Source organism: Balaenoptera musculus, chromosome 18 (genome assembly GCF_009873245.2).
Source record: "Balaenoptera musculus isolate JJ_BM4_2016_0621 chromosome 18, mBalMus1.pri.v3, whole genome shotgun sequence".
NCBI lineage: Eukaryota > Metazoa > Chordata > Mammalia > Artiodactyla > Balaenopteridae > Balaenoptera > Balaenoptera musculus.
The window spans coordinates 5,680,919-5,697,267 of NC_045802.1; the positions used below are offsets into that span (position 1 = coordinate 5,680,919).

The following is a 16,349-nucleotide window of genomic DNA, read 5'->3' on the forward strand; positions in this document are numbered from 1 at the left end:
AGTGGTCGAGGAGCCCCTGTTTCTTGGGCCTGCATCCACTGTGCTGTCATCTAGTGTCTTTGACTCTCATTGCCTCATCAGAAAAACGGAGGCAATAATATCATTTGCATGGGGTGTTTTATAGAAGTTGGTTGTGAAAATCTATTGTATCTTTTATCAACTTTTAAAAATACCTACTTTAAAAAAGGGCTTAATTGTAAATAAGTTTGTATGTAAATGTGCTAGTAGAGTAGGGAATACCAGAAAAATATCAGGAGTAGTCCCAAATCTCAGTTTACAGATAATTTAGATGGGTAGATAGTTCAGAAACAGGTAAAAATTTAAATGTTTAAGTAGTTGAAGACAGCAATAAAAGATCAAAGGAAAAAAATTTTGTCACATGAATGATATAAACAGTATCTTAAGAGGTAGAGTTGTGTGTTAAACACAACTTGGAATAATTGGGGTATACATTCTAGAGAGAAGAGGAAAATGACATTTATGATTACCTATGAGACAGAGTGTGTTAGGCATTCCACATAGGTTACTTCACTTGAGTCCCTTTCACAACCCTGTGAGTGAGATGGGATTGCCTTCTCTTTCAGATGAAGAAATGAAATTTAGAGGGTTTTGCTCAAGGTCATTCAGCTAGTGAGTGGCAAGAGTTGGATTAGAACTGAATGACTAACTTCAAGTATTTTGTTTTTTTTCCATTATACCTGGGTCTTGAAGAACATAGAGTTGGGGGGTGTGTGTGTGTGTTAGAATTGATGAAGTATGGACCTTCAAAATACAGTGAGTTTATCATTTTGACTGGAGGAGAGAATTCAATAATGTTAGGATTATTGTAAGACCTTTTTATAGTAGATGTATACTTTGACATTATAATCTTTGATCTTTCGGAAATATCTGAGTAAGGTACTCAGTTTTCTCCCTGATGGATACACAGTTGTCTTAAGTCCATTTATTGAGTAATCCTATTTTTCTCCGATTTTAAAAAGGAGCTTTATCGAAATATAATTTACATGCTATAAAATTTACCCATTGTAAATGTACAATTCAGTTACTTTTAGTAAATTTACAGAGCTGTGCAACCATCAGGATTTTTACAAGAACTTTTAAGATACTGTTTCATTGTTTTTCATAACTTTTTGTGGAAGTTTGCAGGGTAGATGGTATGAGACTCATTTTACAAGTCATGGTATCATCTCTACTTTATAACCATTTTGCCTCAGACGTTGTGGCTAGTAAGTGGCAGAAGTGAGTCTCAAACCCAGTACTTTCAGGAAATACTAGAATGATAGGTTGAGAACAGATTGTTGAGGGCTTTTTAATGTCAGACTAGGAAGTTTGGATTTCATCCCTTGGGATGAGCACTGCCAGCATCTTGTCTGTGATGTCCTAGTTGGCAGAGGAGAACCACTCAGTAGTTTCAGCTGGGCTTTTTTTTTTAAAGCATGGTCTATGGAACTCCAGTCCCTCAGGCTGCTCCCAAACTTAACTACTGATAGCCTGTTGTTGACTGGGAAGCCCTAACCAATAACATAAACAGTGTTATGTTTAGAGTGTTTATTAACACTCTCACAATTAACATATTTTCTATGTTCTATGTTATATATATATTATATACTGTAGTCTTACAATAAAGTAAGCTAGAGAAAAGAAAAGGCTATTAAAATCATAAGGAAGAGAAAATACATTTTCAGTTCTGTACTGTATTTATCGATATAAGTTTACATTGTGTGCTTACAAGGTGAACCACTTTCTGTCTGTACCTACACCACTGTTGCCTTATACGATACAAAGTAAGTGTCATACGTTTTACTAACACTAGACATCAAAAATGAAAAGATGGGCTTCCCTGGTGGCGCAGTGGTTGAGAGTCTGCCTGCCAATGCAGCGGACACGGGTTCGAGCCCTGGTCTGGGAAGATCCCACATGCCGCGGAGCAACTAGGCCCGTGAGCCACAACTACTGAGCCTGTGCGTCTGGAGCCTGTGCTCCGCAACAAGAGAGGCCGCGATAGTGAGAGGCCCGCACACCGCGATGAAGAGTGGCCCCCGCTTGCCGCAAGTAGAGAAAGCCCTTGCACAGAAACGAAGACCCAACACAGCCAAAAATAAATAAATAAATAAAATTAAAAAAAAAAAAAAAAGAAAAGATAATGTGAAAAAGAAATTCATATTTATTTACAGGTATCCTGCACTGATAATGAAGAAGCAGCAGTATGATTGCTTTATGGTAGTTTAGTGTAAGTGATACGGTTGCTTCACAATAGCCTAGCCTATACCCTAATAAATGAATCATTATAAAATTTTTATAGTCATACTCATTATACAGTATTAGAAAGGTTACATTTAAAGAAAAACACTTAACCTGTGATGATAGGTTATGTCACCTGTAATAGTTTCTCCAATTCGGAGAGAGAGAGGCATACTGTACAGTAATGTAATTCTTTGAAAGCAAAGTTATAAAACAGTAAGAAAACTAACACGTTAATTTTATATTAAATGTCACTCACCTTATGCCTATGTAAGGATAGAGTGGTATCCACATCTACATATATTTTATGCATTCATGACGTATGATTTCATTTTTTTTTGATATTTATAGGCTACGAGGTTCATTGAGTTTTTCAAATTGTCACAAATCTCCAAAAATTTTTCCAATATATTTATTGAGAAAAAGTCTGTGTATAATTGGACCCATGCAGTTCAAACCTGTGTTGTTCAAGGATGAACTGTACTTACCAGGAAATAGCATCTAAAACATTGTCCATCACTTTGTTGGTATATGATGGGTGTCTTAGTAGTTACAATGATTCTGTATTATTCTACCATAAAATCGACAGAAAGCTTGTCTGAACCCCTCGGCTCTATCCCATTGCTACCACCGTAGAATTGGCTTACTGAATTATGAGTTAATATGAGACTGCTGGTCTGTTTCTTAAGATGTGTTATGAGAAACAGTCCTGAGAAACTTGTCTCTGTTTAGCATATGAAGATTCACAGGAGAAACTGCAGTGGTTTATATTCTCCTGTCCTCTTGCAAAGTTAAAGAAAAAAACTTGGATGAGAAAAGTAGAAATGCAAGTGTGGTTTGTTTCTTCATGTTGTGCTTGGTGGCTCTCAGGTAACTAATATAAAATAAATAGCTATCTCTGTGGAAAAAAAAATTTCAACTTGAGCATTGTTTAACAGATTTTTAGAGTTGACACAGTTTTATTTGGTTCTGCCTTTTGTTATGAACAGGTAAATAAAAACAAGGGTGACAGAGATTTGAGACTTTAAAACTTATTTGGGAACAGAGAAACTACATCAGTGTTTTGTGCTTTTAAATAATTTAAATACTTGAATTTTCCTTCTCTTTCAGTTCCTGGAATAGATGGAGGTGCTTTAACTGATACCAGCCTCACAGATTCATATTTCAGCACCAGCTTTATTGGAGTTAATGGATTTGGAAGCCCTGTAGAAACAAAGTATCCCTTGATGCAGGTATTGTTGGTATGAATTTATATGGCACTAAACACTGAAGTTTATTCCGGGGATGGAGACATCTGGAGTCTTCATTTGTTTTCACATTTGTTGAGTGGGAGGTGGGATTTTAGGAGGTGATGAGGTAGGTGGGGTATAGGTGAGCCGTCTCTTGTAGGTTTGGAGTCAGGGTGAGCTTTCAAGGGTGGAGTTGGAGAATGTAGAGGATGGATAGAAAGAGACTGGTTTCACTCCTCTGTGTGTTTTGTTGAGTGTGGAATGAGGGCCTTTCAGGATCGTGAGACCATAGAGGCTGTGGAGTGTGTTAAGAAAGTGTGGAGACATATTTAGAGAACAGAGAAGAGCCTCATTTTATAGAATCTGTGAGGTGTATGAAGGATAATATGCGTTGGGAGAGAATAGTAGAGAGTGTTTATTGACTTACAGTCATTCACATCCTCTTGGATGGATACTGGAGTTTATATTTTATGGACAAGGAAACTTTGTAGTTATGTGTCTTGCTTAGGCTAAAAAGTTATGGAAGTGCAATTCAAAATAGTTCTGTGACTTTGGTTTTAAATACCTGGCTGTTGAGTAAACTTTTCATTTGATGTGTTATAGACAGTATTTCGAAGTTTCTGCGTAGATGATTGTAATCCAAGCAGCAGCATTTATAGGAAGATTAGAGTGTCACTGATGTGAACGATGGATTGGAGGGGAAGACGCAAAGAGGGTCAGTCTTAACTTAATCGGTTGAATATTCTTAATTCTGTATTCCTCAATGATATGTATATATATTTTATGTTTCAGAGAATGACTAATAGTAGCAGCTCCCCAAGCCTTCTAAATGACAGTGCCAAGCCATATGCAGGCCATGGTAAGACTTGGTCCCTTTTTCTCTTACAGATATATGTATTTCTGACTCTAAAAACAATATGTCCATTGTAGAAATTTTGAAAATTACAGATAGATGTAAGGAAGAATATGATCTGTTATCTTCACACTCAGAGATAACTAGTATTAAGATTTGGGTATATGTATACACATACATATACACATAATACTTGATATACGTAATAATACCTGAGATTGCATTAAATATACTTTTAAATTATAACATGAGTGTTTCTCGGTCATTATAAATTGAATCCTGTTGTTTATTTTAATAATTTACTTACTTTTGTTTTTTTGTTTTTTTAAAGTCCAGTATTGGACTTAAGTGTATGAATCTGTGTTCATATTTTGAGTTATTTCTTTTGGAAACATTCTTAGTCATGGAATTACTGTTTCAAAGATTATGGACATTTTTAAGCCTTTTGATACAGGATTTCCTTTTCATATCCTAATTTAAAAATAAATGTTTCTTTTGTATCTTTCTGTATCCTATTTTTAAAAATAAATGTTCAGGAATGGTTTTTTTAAAAATATGTAACAATTTATTAATATTCTATGTCGGTAAAATGTAAACAGTTATTTATAACGACGAGAATAAGAATTTGCATGTTGATTATTTCTGAGATAGACATTTTATGTGTGTGTATCAAATCTCTCATTACTTAGAAATTTCAACTTTCTTTTGCTGTAGGAAAAAATAGCAACATTTTAATATTGAATAAAATTATTAGAAACTAATGTGTAGCATTATAATATTTTTGGCATTCCCATAGAGTTTATATGCTGACTTTTAAATGCTATCAAAGGTAGCGTAAAGGATGAATAATACCTATTTTTATAGTCTTGAATGTATAAATTACATAAAAATCTTGTGTCTTACTATTTTATTAACTTCTTTCTCTTTGCATTATTAGTTATATTAAATTAATGTTAATTCTAATGAAGGACTAGACTGTGAAAATCCAGACAGAAGAAACCAGAGAAATTAAGCAGCAATTTATATGTACTGCATTATGAAGAGATTTAAGGTTCCTTTAAATGACAACATTTACTATATTTTCTTTAGGATTTTACAGATAATTTAATGAGAAACATAGGACTAACTAAAGCTCAGAAATGAAGACAAAAATCTTTCAATGTATACCATGCATTCCTTTTCAGAAACTCTTGTGATTTGTTAAGTGAGAAACAATTTAGAGATGTACTTCTGTTTGTAACTTCTGGCCACAGAGTAATAGAGCTTTGAACCTATAAAATCTTTGGATTTCGTGTTTGTGTTTTGAAACATTTAATATTTTCATCTTTAAAAACTTAATTTACCTTATCTTTTTAGTAAGAATATCAAATATGTGGTGATAAACTTAAAAATATGGAATATTCTGTAGGGTAGATGGTTTTAAGGTCTTGCCTAAGTGTTAACATCCAAGTCCTATCGCTCAGAGTATGTTTGACTACTCTACTTGCCACCCCTACCCCTTTTTTATTTTTCTTATGGTTTGGTCTCAAGAACACAAACTACAGGTAGACTTCCTTCATAAACACATTCCTAATAACATGGTTAAGATCACCTTTTTTTTTCTATTTTATTTTTCTTTTGGTTCTCAGCAAATAGATGCATTCTAATTCGTATAGCTTCTGAATAAATGTGTACTGACTATTGGCTGAATGAAGTAGTCTCCAGTTTGTGTTTCATTCACTTACAACATATTTGAACACCCACTGTGTGAGGCATTGAGTTTATTGTTGTGGTATATGATTTTTTTTACTACTTTATAAGCATTGAAGTTAAACATTTATTAGATTTATAGGTTTCCTGAGTTGTCTGTGTGGAAACTTATATAACTTACCTTCCAGATCCTCTAACTTCACCTGCTTCATCCTTGTTTAATGACTTTGGTGCCCTCAACATCTCTCAGAGAAGAAAGGTAGGTGAGATGGAAACTTACGTGAAACTAAATGGAACATAGGGGTGATACTGGGATGTTACCTACATAATGGTCAGTGTTCTCTTAAGTGGGGGAGGACTATAATGTTTTTCTTGCTTTTTGTTAACCATTTTCCTTGGTGTATATCTCTTATATGCAGAATTTTATTTGATCTCTGTGCATGAAATAGAGACATTTTATGTGAAGGGATGAAATCCTTCTTATTTTTGCTCATTTTCTTTATCTTAATGCATTCTTTTTAAGATAACAGCAACTACAACATTAAATTAGATGTTATGTGACCCATTGTAGGTGTATTAATCATCTTTTAACTTTATTTTCTGACTGCTTTGTCTATATACCAAAGATTTCTCCCCTAATTTAATTAAACTCCTCATTACAAGGCAAACTTAAAATCTTCAGCTTTTCATAATTGGCCCAACTGTTTAAAAACAGTTTAAAATCTCTTTATATTAGAAGTTTAATTTAGTTTTATTTGGAATTGAGGTCGATAGACCATGAATCGATTTTGAAGTACCTTGTAGTAGTTTATTATAGTTTGATGCCTTTGAGTCTTAATGAGAATCATTATGTTAATAGTGATAGTAATCTAGAGACGGTGCTAATTTTGGTGAGGATCAGTAGCAGCTAAAGATGTTCAGGAGGTTGTAAATCTTGGCGGAAATTACTATAAAGTTATAACTAATTCAGTTTTCTAAGTAATAGGAGAAAGATCAAAAAGAAAATATTAATTTTAGAAAACTGATGTAAGCTTAAGGTGCTTTGAGGAAGTCTCTGATCAGAAGGTAGTATAAAATGAATTTCAAGAATACTAGATAGATGTTCCCTAGACAAGAAAATAAAACTGTGGGGTCAGGTATGAATTATATCAATACCTCATGTACCTAGTATTATCTCCTTTTTGAAAATAGGTGAGAACAAGGAGGTAATTAATTACAAAATGCTTTTAAGCAACTAAGATTGGTAGACTAAAAGGTATGGGTTTGGTTTTATAGACTTCCTTACAGGCTGTCACCAAGAACACATTTACTTTTGCTTTACATACTAGTCTCAGAAATGGGAATATGTATTTTCTAAATCCCTAGGGTAGAAGTGGAATAGAGTTGGACACAAGCAGTGAGAAGTGAGTGAGAAGTGACAGTAGGCAAAACCTTCAATATGGAAGGAAGCAGTGAAGTGCTGGAAAGCAGGTACAACCTAGAAGTCAGGTTATTTGGAGCTGTTTAGTGTAGGGGAAAATAAAAAGCCCTTAAGTAGTCTTAAGGGTCCCCCAGTAGCTTTTTCACATTTTTAAAAATAATCTGATAACTGTGATAAGTAACATTTCTGATGTATGAGTAGAAAGTAAGACTAGAATGGCAAATAAATACTTATGAGGGTTTGGTGGATTGCATCTTAAAGTTGAAATATGTGATTTAGAGCTGTTGACATTAATTTTTGACAAAATAGTAAAGAGCCCTGGAGATTTGAAAAAGGAGATTATAATACCCATTCTTCTAAAATTTATTTTAGTAAAGGAAAATAATAGAAGGAAGTATTACTACAGATGTGACATCTGTATTTGGAGAGAGATTAGCATGTATCCAAGTGGAAGCAGATTAGTGAAGTGAGCACTGTGCTGCAGTTTTTGAGGTCCTGGATCTCTAGCTTTGTGACCTTGGGACAACCTTCTAGGCTGTAATCTTCACATCTGTGAAATGATGAGCATGGCCTGGATAATTGCTGTGGTGTCTTTCATCTCTAAAACTCAATGTTTGGCTAAACTGAAAGGACCTTACGTGTCAGCTTCTACTTAGAAACTCAGGATTCATATAGTATATCTTTGAAGGACCATATTTTCTTGCCATTTATATTTAAAATAATATGTAGGGACATAGAGATTTTTTTTCCAGTAGTGGGCTACATAATTAGGAATCTTTGTGGGTACAGGTTGCATATATTTTTAAATTGTTTGTTAATGGTTGAGTTGAGAAGGTTTAAAATTCCTTTGTATTAGAAATATTCTTGGTATGAGAGTATTGCATGCTGTGAATTGAAGGCATATGGGGACTTTGTCTATTCTTTTTTTTTTAAATTTAATTTTATTTATTTTTTTATACAGCAGGTCCTTATTAGTCATCAATTTTTATACACATCAGTGTATACATGTCAATCCCAATCTCCCAGCTCATCCCTCCCCCGTCTATTATTCTTTTGTTGTAGTAATTTATAACGTCTGTTTAATGATGTAATTTTAGTGGAAGTACCTCAAATTTATGTAAATATTCAATCATAATTCCAGGTGATCTAAGCAGGCTATCATGATAACTCAGTGACATTTTATTTCAGAATGAGATTGGAAAACAGGTAGTTAGGCCATACTTACTACTATTTCATAGCTAGTTAGATAAATTATTTTCTGAAAATCTCAGTTGGGCCAACCCCTGAGCTGCAAATGCTGCTTTTTGCCTGTGGGGTATGTGACTTATTTGGATCTGATCAGTCAGATATTTTAACTGTGGGCAGTCTTACTCTGGGGCTGTGTGAAAAATTTAAAAAGAATGGACTGATGTTTTTCTTGCTTTCCTCAAATCTAATTCAAGAGACAATGCATGAATCTACTAGAGAACATTTACACAGCAGTGTATTAATCAGCGTGAATTTAAATGTGTGATGATTGCTAAGTAGCAGAGAATTCTCTAGATCCAGAAGAGTTTATGGAGAAGTTTTGAGTTGTGGTTTTTGAAGGTGAGGAATATGGGGAAGCAAACATATTAAGCAGAAGGAATTGTTTGATTACAAGTAGAGAGTTAGGATCTTCAGTAAATTTTAAAATTCTCTTCTATCATAGATAAGCTAAGAAACTATGGCTGAGGGCCTTGTATCTATAAGGACTTGAAGTAAAATGTGTGATGTGAAAAACAGTATAGAAAAAGGTTCGTAGCCATTTGTCTGGGTTGGTTTATTGTTGTTAAGTATGTGGAAAATTTCCTGAAGAGCTGTATACTGAGAATATATATGCCTTAGGGCGCTGACGCTCATAGTGTGTCGAGTGACTGGAGCTAGACGGTGAGTTGTTTCCTGTCTGTAGGGAGATAAGTTAAAACGTTAAAAGTAAATGTTTCGAAACTTCTATAACAATCTGATAATACCACAACATCCAAATGTGTCATCATTTTTCTAGTAATTCATTTTTGTTTTGTGAACATATAGGACTATGATGCATAGGAAATTTTTTAAAAATGTGATCTTTCACAGTTGATATTTGAGAAGCACTTATTTTTAAAATTTTCTACATTAGAAATATATAAATATAGATAGGAAAAGTAACCATTATTTGAAAATGTGTACAATTATTGTTGGCCAAGGGTGGTGGTGGAAGAAATTGAATTATGGCTATATAGTCAGTGGGAGAGGTAAGCCCCCCAAAACACTGGAGATGGAGTTCTGTTGAAAATGGGAGTGAATATATTAGACGTTAATGCATAAGGAAACCTTAACAACAAGGTAGATAAAGCCGAGAACTGGTATGACAGAAAAAGACCTGAGAGTCACTGTGAATCACAAATGTGGTCTGGACAGCAGTAAAATTTTCGGTCAGAAATCCTCTGGGAACAAAGTATCTTTATAACAAAGTTAGATGTAGAGATACAGATATTCATAAATAACATGATGACATCTTGCTAACTATTCTTGCTAAGCTGTGCGACCACAGATGACTGAGACAAATGTTCCTTCAAAATTTGTGTCTGGCAATCTTGGCTTTCCCTTTTATATATTTCTTGGTCCTTCTTCGCCCTCTTTTTTAGTTGTCCAGTCATTTTCCTATTTAGCTTTCTCCCCACCCCACATTAAGGCAGAAACCCTCTGGTGCTCGTCATTTACATTTCTTGTTTTAATTGTACTTTAGTATGATGTTTCAATCAATATGCAGCTTTACCTGGGCATTTGCATTTTATTTCTGATAATGGGATGACAGATTTTCACTTCTGTAAATTTTTTAGGTTTTAATAACACGTTAAATTCTTTGGGTTTAGAGGACAAAAGACTTGTGAAGTATCATGTTTATTTCTTCTGTTCTTGATTTTAAAGCTCTTTGTCAGGATGAGGGAAGTGGGATCCAAAGAGGCTGGCTTATCTACTGATGGCTTATTTGTGGGGAAATGCAGCTGGTGGAGGCCTCGCTTTGGATGATTCTGCTTGATCTCAGCTTGGAACCTCCTCCCCACTGTTCTCAAATCTTAAGCGCATCCTTTCCTTTTTGTATCACCTCTGTTACAAAACTTACTGATCTATATATATAGTATGATTTCTGATTAATTTGACATTTAAAAATTTTTGTGTACATTACTGTTCTAATGTCTTCGAAAGATGACTTTTACATTATTTACTTTTACATAGGGAACCAAATAGGAATAACAAACTGGTGAGTATTATGGTAGAGTTCTTTGGTGGAGAAAGCTAAAGTAAACTTGGAGAAATTAATAGGATTATGGCATAGATAATCCGGGATGTAAATCTTTCCGCAGTCCTTCTGATGGCTAGGCTCATTTTAAAACATGGAACCAAATATTGATCTCGGGGGAAAAAATAAAAGGTGAGGAGAGAAGGGGGAAGATATTGAAAAATAAATCGTAATGGGAATCACAATCTAAAACTTCACCTATAAAACCATTTTTAAACATTTTATATATGTTCTCAAATACTGTTTTACTTAGTATTTAGATTTCCAAGTCAGCCACATCCGTATCTTTTACCCATGAGTACTATGCAGAATATTTTTATGGAAAATTGTATTTAGAATTCCAAATTAATACACTCAGAGCTATTCTTCCTTTTTTTTTTTTTAAATATTATTTATTTATTTATTTATATTTTTGGCTGTGTTGGGTCTTCGTTCCTGTGCGAGGGCTTTCTCTAGTTGTGGCGAGCGGGGGCCACTCTTCATCGCGGTGCGCGGGCCTCTCACCGTCGCGGCCTCTCTTGTTGCGGAGCACAGGCTCCAGACGCGCAGGCTCAGTAGTTGTGGCTCACGGGCCCAGTTGCTCCGCGGCATGTGGGATCTTCCCAGACCAGGGCTCGAACCCGTGTCCCCTGCATTGGCAGGCAGATTCTCAACCACTGCGCCACCAGGGAAGCCCCAGAACTATTCTTCTTTTACTAGAGTTGACTGAACCTCCATTCACCTCTGCTTGCCATGCTGTGGGAACGGGCACAGGCTTTAGATTTAGAGATACGTGTGGTAGAATTGTTGGAGTCCACGTTCCTGTAGGCAGGGGAGCATCATGGTTCCTGTTTATAGCTTTCTTAGAGCTCATGGTGAGTTTTTATCTCTCTCCAAGAGCAAAGAGTTGGGAATAGTAATAACCCAGTAACATTGAATAATGGTCAAGGTTTTAGGGTTTGGAGTTGGATGCCAGGCAGTCTGAATTGAATCCCTGTTTCTTCACTGATTGTCTTTGTGTCTTTAAGCTTAGTTAAACCTTTGTGTTTCTTCATTTGCAAAATGAGAATAATAATACCTTAGTACCTGGCATGTAGAGGTGTTATGAGGACTAAATGAGAAATGCCCAATAAACGGTAGCTATTATTGGTAATACATGGTGCTAGCCAAACCCTTCTAGTCTTGTTTGGGAATTGTTAACTATTATTAAATAAATAAATGTCTGTTGCTACTCACTCTGGATCAGGCTGTATTAGAGTTGTCCATTGGAAAAGCCGTTCTCCTATAGTTGCTTTGAGAATGTCCCTCTTTTCTTTGAGGTGTTCAGGCCCCTCCTCCCCACATAGCTGTTAGCTTCTCAAACATATCCTTCAAATTTGGTGAAAATACATCTGGGATTTTCTCACTATGCAGTGGCAGCCTTGATTTTATTTATGTTGACAATGATCTTCTATATCCGTTTCAGGTAATATGGTAATACTTTTATAAAATTTAATGTTTTATAATTTCATTTTATCATTTAGTCACCCCAGCAATTCTTTGAGAGATATTATTTTTTTCCATTTTACAGATTGGGAAATGGAAGTTAGATCAAGTAATTTACTTAGAATAAGATAGGTAATATTTAGTTATGTTTCAAAGAAAAAAATTTTTCTAGGACAGTATAGAAGGGTAAGATCTTCTATAAGGTGAAAAATGAAGAGGTAGCGGAGAGAGAGAGACCACTGGTAACATGCAGAGGAGGAGATAAAACATTGACCTTATGCCTGCCTATTTTTCCATTTATGTGATTATCTCAGTGTATGTTTTTGTAAACAGTGTAAATTTCTAGGGCAAGAATATACAATTAAGCTTTTGATAATTGATAGCTAACTTTTCAGAAATGTTGTACAAATTTATATTTCTACTCATGGGTGCTGGTTTTTCTACAGCCTTGAAAACACTGAGATGTAAAAATCTTTCATATCTTTGTCATTTTATAGTCAAAAACCCCTCATTGTTAAAATTTGATTACTGCTGCTATTGAGCTTCTCTTTTATGTTTATTGACCTTTGGTGTTTCTTTGGTGTCCTATGCTTTTATTTTACTGTTGGGATATCCTTTTTAAATTTGTTGTAAACTGTTTGTTTATTAGACATTTAAGCTTCTTCTTTGTTTTTGGTCTTGAATTTCACAAGTAATTTATGCTGTCAATTTTGAAATGTCATACTTATTACTCTGATTATCTTTTATTAAGTACATTAAAAAAGAATAGAATATTAAGCTCATTTTTGTTAAAATAACATGGTAATTCCCTGTCTGATGAGTTGGTGATTTTATATTGAAAGGACTGTCATTATTTTTATGTAATTTGAATCCACTATCATTTTTATTGCTAATGATCTATAGTAATCAACTTCCCTTTAGCAAACAGTTACATTCTCTCTCTTTGTTTTGTCAGAATTAAATGTGACATTCTTCTTACTGTTTAACCCGTCAGTTTATTCCTTTCTTAAAATGATGGCTTAGATTAGATTGAAACTTGTTTAACAATATGATAGCTCCTATAGAAAAGGGCTCAACTTTGAAAAAGTTAATTTTATTTTCCTCCTAAATGAAGAGTCCTCCAGGGTGAATTTCCAGAATTGTGTTGAGATAAAGGTGTGCTTTGGAAAGAACAGATTAAATTTTGTTGTAACAAATTAGGAGTTCAGCCGCGTATTTTCTCTACTTTAATTCGTACTTTGTGTGCAGTGACAACTTGCTCTTGTTGAGTCAAGAGTCTTCAAAATTTATGATTACAAGGGAATTTTGTCCTGTTGATTGATTTAAAAAGATCTCGCGAGAGTTTTTTGTTTTGGAGGCTTTTTTTTAGGTGCGTATGGTTGTTTGGTGTTTGACAAGCTACCATATTTAAACACATGAACTGAAATAGCATGGCTTTTGTATACAGTATGTAATACTGTTGACTGTAGTCATTATTTAGCTTTAGCTTTGGGGATTTTGAGTCGGTTCTTACCTAATAATGGTAGTTTAGTGAAACCATTGCTGCATCTGCCACTTGGACCTGGGAACTAGTAGATCATTCTGAGATATTCTGGTTGGCTTCTTTACACTCTACTCTGGGCACTGTATTTACGAAGTGTAGTAGCTGATATTAAGAGTTTGGTATTACTGGTGGTTCATCCCTGTTTTCCTAGGAAGTAGGGGTCAGGAATAAATTAGTAAAGATCAATTTAGGATTCTCATCCACAAACATGCTAGCCTAAGTTTTAAGCTAAATTTAACCAAAACTATGTAATTTTTCCTAACTCTGTTTAATTCCCAAGATTTGTTCTTGCATTTTGAAAGTGGGGAGGAGGGAGTGGCTTAATGAAGTCTCTGTAGCTACTGTTTCTCATTGATCCCATCCATGCCAGTTAGAGTCAAAGAGAGATTGATTAATTTAGGAATTTGTATTTGGTCATTTTAGAATTAGCTAGAATAATGTTAAGATGGTAACACGTTAAGGAAAACTATAGAATGTGGAATAAATTTAGTGAAGAGTACAAGCTCTGGAGCCTGACCTCATGTTAGTTTTGAGATTATAGGCAAGTTATTTTAACTTCATCTAAGCCCACCCTTCTCATCTGTCAAGTTGGTTTATGATGGTGCCCATCTCACAGAATTTTGCGTATTAAGTATATGAATGGCTGTACAGTGCTTGGCGTAGCGCACTGTGCTTGTCAGATGGCAGTTGTTGTTGCAGTCTGCTGCTGCTTACAATCCTGCAATTTAAAAACGTATGTTTATCTGTTTCTGAATGTGTGTAAGATTATTTATCTTTGATTAACCACTACCTACTTTAAGTTCAATCATAGTAAAGAGCATTGCTGAAGATATTCTGCTTCATTTCAAGATTCAGTTTAAGCAAGGGTACACATATAAATAAATCAAAAGGGAACCTTTTGCTAATTAGCAAATAGGCATTTTAGCATGATGGTTGCTTTTGATAAGGGACTAAAATTCATATAAAATTTTTTATGGTCATTACAGGTGATAGTTTATTGTAGAAATAACTTTCATGACTTAAAACATCATTACTCACTTGCACTTAAAAGATTTTAATAACTTTGGCATGGTATTTTGTTTTTCTACATCTTGTATTCTGGTTCTATTCTAAAGCAAAAGAATAGAAGAAGTTGTAGTTTGGTGTTCCAAGTCTCTAGAAATTGAATGTGACCTTGCTTAACAACTGATCTCATTTTTGGTGGCATAAAAACTCCATTGTAACATTGAGGTTTTGAGAACAGAAGTAATGACTACTTTGTAGGCTTTCTTAAATGTATGTAGATAATATAGTGGGCCCCTTCTCCCCGGATAGGACTCAGTAGAGCTTAAAAAACATTTCCGTGTGTGTAAATCCTGTTCTGCTCTATTTGACATAATTTAGGTTACTTTTCACCTAGCAGCATCCTCTGTTTTCATCCTCTCAACCTATATGTGATTTCTGTATTGACTCCACAGATTAAAAGATCTTTTTCATTTATAGATGTTTACCCGCCCATGAGTCTTTAACAATGACAGTCTGTTTTTCTGTAGACCCACTTTCTATAGACCTGCTCACCATCCCATCCTATAATTGGCTTTATTTAAACAGTGAAAACCTAAGGGACCTAATATATTTCCATGAAAACCTACAATTACTGATAATGAATGGCAGGACAAAATACAACATAATCTTTGAGGCTGGCTTGTTTTTGTTTTTGATTTTTAAATCTGTTACTCGAGAAAATTGATTGGAGCCCATTATACAATCACTTATAGGTTTAGATTTACTGTTCTACGTTGATTAGGTGTGGGAGCCTTTAAAATCCAGGTGTATTAACACACCTAATTAACTAATAAATTACGTAGAGGTAGTTCCCTGTGCCTATATGGAAATTAACTAATTTATTTGATTTAAAATATTCAAATGGTTTTAATCAGTTTGGAGTCTATTTTTTCTTAGTGAATTTTACACTAACCACTGATGGTTAATGGAAATGTAATCTTGTATTTAGTTCTCATAATAACAAATATGCTAAACCGTTAGGAGCGTTTAATTAATTGAGGGAAGACCGTTGTACGTCAGAAGAGGTCATAAAAGAGAAATGAAAGTTGATTTTCAAATAAATATACAGTAAATTCTAGGCCAGAGGTTTCTGTTAGTGGACCTCAGACCCTTAGAAGTGGCAAGAGGTAGGTAGGTTGCTGAGTTGTAACTGCAAAAGGCAATGAGTTAATACATTTCATTAAACATTGTCTAAAGGGAGATAATATCAATATTTCATATATGTGCACAACTATTTTCCAAGTATGTGAAGATGTTCGATTAATAAAATACAAATTGTTTAAAAGTGCCATTCATAGTAGCTTTAAATCATCATTCATTGTTTCAGAGTATAAATAGTGAAAACACAGTTACTCTGTTTTTGATGTTCAGAGGGCATTCTTAAAATTCAGGGCATTGGAAACTTTTTGTGCTAGGATAACAATTGATTTCTCTAGTTTATAACTAATGTTTAGGTTATGATACATAATAACAAGGCCTGTAGTGTGAAGTATTGTAGAGATGATGCTGTTTTGCAATTTTACCTAAAGAATTGTGCTCTGAACATTGGTCTGTAACAACAT

At 34.5% G+C, this 16,349-nt stretch overlaps 1 protein-coding gene across 12 annotated transcripts in view; it reads left to right on the forward strand.

The window, feature by feature from the left end:
• The window catches only part of PAN3 (poly(A) specific ribonuclease subunit PAN3), a 118,875-nt gene that overhangs the window by 9,750 nt on the left and 92,776 nt on the right, over window positions 1-16,349 (forward strand). For 11 of the 12 annotated variants that reach the window (XR_005017264.1, XM_036831895.1, XM_036831897.1 and 8 more), the window contains exons 2-4: window positions 3,352-3,473; window positions 4,263-4,329; window positions 6,201-6,271. Coding sequence is in view for 11 of the 12 variants with exons in the window: in XM_036831897.1 (XP_036687792.1) it covers window positions 3,352-3,473; window positions 4,263-4,329; window positions 6,201-6,271 (260 nt within the window). In the remaining variant the exon portion in view is untranslated. Of the gene's footprint in view, window positions 1-3,351; window positions 3,474-4,073; window positions 4,186-4,262; window positions 4,330-6,200; window positions 6,272-16,349 lie in introns of those variants that run through there. The other variant, XM_036831896.1, reaches the window with a different exon arrangement.